We start from the raw sequence: 7,267 nt of genomic DNA, 5'->3' as shown, positions 1-7,267 counted from the left end.
CTATCTATCTATCTATCTATCTATCTATCTATCTATCTATCTATCTACGTGCCTGCCTGCCTGCACATCCCTTCAGAATATTCAAAGAACTCCGTGAGTTTTTCCAGAAATTGCTCTAAGTCATTTAAAACAGGTGTGTCCCATGACAGTGAGGTTATCATGACATCAGAGCACACGTAGACATACCAGTGAGGCTTGCACGCAAAATTATCATTGAGATGTCTGAATGTAAAGCATTTTTACCGCAACCAGCCCATGTGTAATATTTATCCTGACCGCTCTATTCAAATAGTAATTATATCCTGTGCAGATGTTACTTACCTACAGGGGGCGCTTCGTGGCTCAGAAAGTTTACCTTATATATATTTTAAATAGCGTAAAGCTTATTGATTTATGGCACTGATTATTATTATTATTGTTATTATTATTAGTATTATTATTATTATTAACATGTTATTTCCTCACATTTGCCATAACGTTAGTTATATAACCATCCGTTAACAACACTGATAAACGAAGTGTGTCAAAGTAGTAACTTTCCTCGTTTGTAGTTCGTACTGAGAAAGCGTCTTCATATTAACGCTAGAATCTTTCCTATCCCAGATATTACATATTAGATAATGGAATTTAAACATAATACAGCACATGTTAGCACTTTATTTGTACATACACGTCCATTGGTAGAAAAACGGGATGTACGCTTTCTCAACCGACGCTACGACAGGTCACGTGATCCAGTTCTGTCCAATCCCCGTGGCGTCGCGGGCCGGAAATGATGGCCGGGCTTTCACACTAGTGCTTCCATTATGTTCCTGTAGCGTTAGCGAGGGCTCGAGTTTAGCTTACACACACACACACTCACACACACACACCTCGTGTAGCTGGTGGCACAGCACTGTAGCTGGGAGTGCAGCTCCGCAATCATCCCCGATACGCAATCTGGCCGCAAAGTACTAGTGTGTGACGTTGATTTGCTAGCTTTGCAAGGTAATGATTGTTTTTCTTTGACTAGCCAAGCTTGTGTTAGCCAGCACACCTGTTCTGATTTTTCATATGTACATCTCTTATTTGATACTTGAATTTTAAGAAATACGTAGCTATGTTTCAGTACAATTGCTTATGTGTCCTGTCATCTTTTTAGGTCCTCAGTAAGTATGGCCATGAGACAGACCCCTCTCACCTGCTCTGGTCACACCAGACCTGTTGTGGATCTGGCGTTCAGTGGAATAACTCCTTATGGATATTTCCTCATTAGTGCTTGTAAAGGTTTGTATGTACTTGGACTTAAAACCAACTCTTCACAGTAAACACAACCTCATTGCAGGGCATTGTTGGTTTTATAGTTGCACATTCATGCAGTGACCACTTGTGACATGCTCCCTATATTGTTCACCATGGTACTTTGAATATTCGGCTTGAAATCACATTTAATTATGACTTCAAAACAACATTATCACGTTACTTGATTGTGAACAATGTTGTGCTTTGATAGTCATTGGCTGACAATATGATTTTGCTATTTATAACTTGCTAATAATGTTTTTCTGAAATAAAATTAAGGAGAAAGTTTAAATATAAAACCATTTTTACCTACATTTGCAGGGCAGTGTGCTTAAAAAGTAAGCATTTCTTAAAATAAGTGTGTGCATATGTCATGTATCTGTCAAATAAGTTTGTTTTTGTGTTCAAATTTTGCAGATGGCAAACCTATGTTGCGCCAGGGTGACACAGGGGACTGGATTGGGACGTTCTTGGGTCACAAGGGTGCTGTCTGGGGTGCCACCTTGAATACAGAAGCTACAAAAGCAGCAACGGCCGCAGCAGATTTTACAGCGTAAGTGTTAAAGGAATAAAAGATGAACTGTTATTGTTGAAACATGAGTTTACTTTCTATATTTCTTATGAATCTGACAGGAAGGTATGGGATGCTGTCACTGGAGACGAGGTCCTCACCCTGGCGCACAAGCACATTGTGAAGTCTGTAAACTTTACACAGGTATTCCATGCTGATGTATAGAACGAGTTCTGCAAAATTGTGTAAGCCAAGAGTTATGGCAGATGAAATCTTGACTTTGTAATCTTGGAATATGATATACATTTCAAATTATATTTATGCACAACGTGGGTTTTTTAAATTATTATAATTTTATATTAGTTTTACTGTATTTTTGAATAAGTAAATGCAACTTTGGCATAACAGGCTAAATGTATTTATTTTAAACTACTTGTATGAACAAATGAATAAGTCATTAATTTATTCTAGTATCTAATTAAAACATTTTGCAACAATTTTAGTAAGATATAATACTGATCTATATTGAGATATTCAGACTATTTATGCAACACTTGGTTTATGAAATGATCTTACTTAAAATAGTTAACCTGTGGTCATTCAAAACCACGGGTTAACAGAATGCTGGCTCAATTTGCTTCATGATTCTCATAATTTACTTCGGCAATCAGTAAAGTTTCATAACTAAATGTTTCAGTTAGCTTCATTTTCAAATGTGAACCCTGACAGGAGAAACAGCATGTCACTGGGACTTTCCTTATTAAATTTAAACCACAATAGATAAAGTAATAAATAAAATGAAATAAAGTTTGGAACAATAGTAACCCATGTGTTCAATCACTCAGTACATTTACAAGGATACCAATGCAATTTTAATACGATTAAGACAATACTCTGATTAAGACTCTACCATATAAACAGAAATTTTTCATTAATTTAATCAGATTAAGGTCATAATCAAACTCTACAGAAATGTAATTAAGACGTGGCATATGCCGGTTTTAGTCACATCATTGACACTGTAAAGACATGTAAACGCAATCAAACTATTACCGTTGTGTAGGGTTTTTGCCACATTTTGCAATGGGACAGTCTATATACACACGGCTGTTTGACACTATTCTCTGCACTATCAAGTCAGTAGGACCACAGACATCTACAGTGTACATTGCGAAATGCTGAGTTTTTTTTTTAAAAAACCAATATCCAAAATCCAAAATCTCGTTTGTCATGGGGGCATGCATGAATTATTCCTGAATGAAAGTGCCAAACTGCAGTTAAAGTCAACAAAATAAAAATAAAACTCCCGAAATTACATGAAACTCCAGAGCAAATGTGGATAGCACGATGACGCAACAACGTTAATCAAACTATGTGCTATAGCATGTAAAAAGGGATCATGAAAGCAATATTCAAAAAGTAACTCATGTAAACACCTTAAACATTTTATTGTCTTATTCAGATCAAGGCAAATCATTTGATCACCGATTACTACATGTAAATGAAGTCACTTTCTGTAAACTTGCCAGAGTAATTTCATTTAGGAGTTTTTACCAGCATGTGTTGAACCAACAGGACAGTAACTATCTCCTGACTGGAGGAAATGATAAAGTACTGCGCATCTATGACCTCAGCAAACCTGAAGCAGGTATTGAAAGTTAAATAATAGTTTATTTGCTTTGATGATAGCCGCTTCCTTTCATAAATGCAAACCTGGTTTTAAAAAGTAACTTTTGTAATGCAGAACCCCAGGAGATTGCAGGCCACACTTCTGCCATAAAGAAAGCACTGTGGTGTAACAATGACCAGCAGATTCTTTCAGCTGCCGACGACAAAACCATCAGGTGAGTATCCCGAATGGTAACATCTTTTGACTTTACATATGCAGATAGATTGATTTAGTGTCATCTTCTATGTATAGACTTTGGGACAAGAACACAAACGAGGCGGTGAAGACTTTATCATTCGATGCATCTGTCAGCAGCATGGAGTACATTCCTGATGGGGAGACTCTCGTCATCACATACGGGAGAACCATCGCTTTCTATAATGCCCACAGGTTTCTATCTTTCATATCGTGCAAATATTACCTTGAACGTCAAGTTGGAACAAAAAACATGTTCTGTACTGTACAGAAAACTGATAGCGCCAGACTGATATTTTGTGTTATCTTCAGTTTGGACCTGATTAAGACCGTAGACGCCCCTGCTTCCATTCACTCCGCTTCCCTGCATCCTGATAAAGACTTCTTTGTGGCTGGAGGAGATGATTTCAAGCTTTACAAATATGACTACACCACCAAAGAGGAAATGGGTATGAATATAGTTGATAATCATGTTCATATACCTAAAGCACATGGAAAAAAAAGGTTTATTATGGATTGGCTCATGACCAAGCATATGTTTGTTCATGCTTGACAATATGATTGATTTGTCTGCCATTCAGAGTCATATAAGGGTCACTTCGGGCCTGTGCACTGTGTGCGGTTTAGTCCTGATGGAGAGCTGTATGCCAGTGGCTCGGAGGATGGCACTCTGCGTCTGTGGCAGACAGCTGTAGGCAAAACATACGGCCTTTGGAAATGTGTCCTGCCTGGTGAGTTTACATAGATATTGCTTCTAGTATACTAAAGCTGGCAATGCACACTCAAAGTTAGTATTTATGGCTGCACCATAATTGAAATAAAATTTGTGCCAACCATTTTATAATATAAAATCTTCAGAAGGGTTTACTGCTGTTGTCAACTTAAGACAAGATAATAATTAATATGTTATTGTTATAATCATTATCAAGATTCTGATATTTATAGCTAATGTTCATAGTCAAATAATCACAAAATATTAACTCTAAAGCAGAGTAAACATGAAGCGTTTGTGTAGCATTTTAGAGAAAGATCTATATTCAATCTGTATGATTATAGTGAATAGCAAATATGAATGCTTATTTAACAAATTGTAGTGTACATAGTTGTGAATGCTATCCTTTTGATAATCGATATTACCAGATTGTACTTGCTAGATGTCAAATAGGTCGCTCATTCGTAATTGGAGAAGATAAACAAGTATATTTTTTAAACACATTAATGCATAAGTCCATACACTCCAAATTAAAATGAAATTACAACACTTAAATGTGTATTTACTGTTATTTTAATCAAAATATTGTTTTTGAAGACCGTAAATAGTTAAATTGCTCAATTGAAACCATTTATTATGATGTAATACTATTTTCCCATGAACATAACTGTTGCTTCTGAATAGACATTACATCATGTAATAAATCATTATTTCCTTCAAATATTTCAGCAGGATTGGAAAATCTGGGTATCCAAGGGGTATTAAAAAGTCTTAACATTTGAAAACGAAAATGTAGGCCTTAAAAAGAAAAAAATTCACTGAAATATGGCGTTGTGTGTCTTAAATACTTTTTAAACATGTCTTAATTTTCCTTTGTGCATGTGAAGCTTCCCAATCACTACAACCAACAATCTAAAAAAAACATGTTTAACAGAAGTTATGTTGATTAAGTAATTGATGGATTCTCTTCACCAATATGGTTTAATTATCTTCCTTGCATCCTTACAATAACATTTGTTTTAAAGTTCTGCGTATATGTATGCATAAGTTTAGTTGATATTACCTTATTTGACTGTTTAGTTTTTGAAAAGAACGTTTTGTTCTCTTAAGCATTCTGAAACATAATTAACACTTATATATTTAATATTTTGAGAGATTTCTAGGAAGAATAATCATTGAAATATTGAGAACAAAACACTAAAATAAGTTTTAGGAATGTTTCGACAATGCTCTGATTAAAATGAAGCTTTATTTCTGAATTTTCTCTCAGCATTCAAAATGTCCTTTTTTAACAGTTTTGGAAACTACAATTTATATATAACCATGTTTTGACACTATTTAAAAAAATGTGGCTAAGAAATAACCACATTTCAATTTTATCGGGGCATGTACAAATATAATCCACTGGCCATTACAAAAAAATTATTAGGGTTTTGCCCTGTAAAAGTCTAAAATTTCATTCATAAAGGTCTTAAAAGTCTTAAATTTGTCTTTGTGAAATCTGCAGTAAATATGCACATTCATTTCCTAAATGCCTTAAGTATTCAAACACTGTTCGTTTAATACACCTCTCTCGATATCTAACCAAAGGAAAAGCATATACAATATATTTTAATATTTAAATAAAATGTAAGTAGTTAATTTCAGTGCTAAATCCAGTAGTACGCTAGAACTATCAGTAAATTTTGAAACGTTTATTAAATGTCCCTGCATTCACTTCAGAGGTAAGCTGATAAGTAGCATATTTTGCTTCTCATTTGTATGAGGAAATGCTCTCTTCAGCTTTCAATCAGCTCTACAATGCAATGTGTACAATACAATAAATATTCATTTATGCTTAAAATACACTCTAAATTATTTTACCAGTGATTATTGTTTACCCTCTCATGAGAACTCCCTTATAGTTAGGCATAAACCTATTATTGTATCCTATGGTAAAACCTCACATTGTCTTACAGAGGAGCTGTCATCAGAGAACTCTGAAGCGCTTTACTGCCCTCCAGCAGAGATCAAGGCCTGAGTCAGGAAAAAGAGAGAGACAACGAGGCAAAGGAGGAAAGATCACGGGACAGGGAGAGGTCAGGGGACGGGACGGGTCAAGAAACCACACCCCAGCAGAGTGCTGTGCCACCACCCTTCTTCACTAGAGACAGACCGCGCTGCCAAGCATGACTTTTAAACGTGAAGATGAAACCCACACGTACGCATTGTGGAAAATCAGGAGACGGCGGTAGAGCTGAGAGTGCTAGTGCTAATGCTAATCCTCCAGCTGCCTGCTCTTTCTTTGATAGCCATGAAGCATCAGTCAGCTCCTTGGTATAAAAGCGGTCGGTTTCTGCAGCACTGTGATCACTTTGGTTGAGATTTACTTTTGTTTTGTTTTATTTTGGTGTTATAATGTGCTTTCAGTACAATTTGTTTGTTATCGCAAGAGCTCAGTGTTCAGTTTGAAAACATCTCTCAGCAGAAGTGCTTTTGAGGAACTTGCTATTCAAGTGTTTATCAATAGTAGTGTGAACTTGTGGTAAATGTTTTCCATGAGTGCTCGGGAAATTTGTAAAACTTTAAAGTGACTTAAGTTCTTTAATCGTTTTGTCTTTGGTTGCAACATATGTTGTATCATTTGGCCAATAAAATGTTGTACCTTTATCATCTGGAATATTTCTCTTTATTTGTGTATGTCTAGATCAGTCACATATGAGTTGTATCTTAAGGTGATACAGTTCACCAAAAAATGACAATTCTGTCTCAAAATCAGCTTAGAATTGGACATCTTTTCAAAATGTCTTGTTTTAAACCCAAAGGAAGATATTTTGAAGAATGGTGGAAACCAGTATGCATTGAATTTCCTATTTGCCTCCAAAATTCTTTAAAATACATTATATTGTATTAATTCTTT

General features: G+C 35.5%; 1 protein-coding gene across 1 annotated transcript; it reads left to right on the top strand.

Moving 5' to 3' along the window:
* The first annotated feature begins 797 nt into the window (after positions 1-797).
* Positions 798-7,017, top strand: strap (serine/threonine kinase receptor associated protein). Its single transcript, NM_200304.1, is given in 10 exon segments — positions 798-987; positions 1,142-1,266; positions 1,699-1,834; positions 1,915-1,996; positions 3,368-3,440; positions 3,537-3,636; positions 3,714-3,851; positions 3,969-4,105; positions 4,238-4,387; positions 6,327-7,017. Coding segments are annotated over 9 exon segments (990 nt in total). The 5' UTR covers positions 798-987; positions 1,142-1,154; the 3' UTR covers positions 6,389-7,017.
* Positions 7,018-7,267: the final 250 nt, after the last annotated feature.

The sequence above is a fragment of the Danio rerio genome, chromosome 4, assembly GCF_049306965.1.
Source record: "Danio rerio strain Tuebingen ecotype United States chromosome 4, GRCz12tu, whole genome shotgun sequence".
In the NCBI taxonomy this organism is placed as follows: Eukaryota; Metazoa; Chordata; class Actinopteri; order Cypriniformes; family Danionidae; genus Danio; species Danio rerio.
The sequence above is the reverse complement of the archived record's forward strand: the minus strand, read 5'-3'. Positions and strand labels throughout refer to the sequence as shown.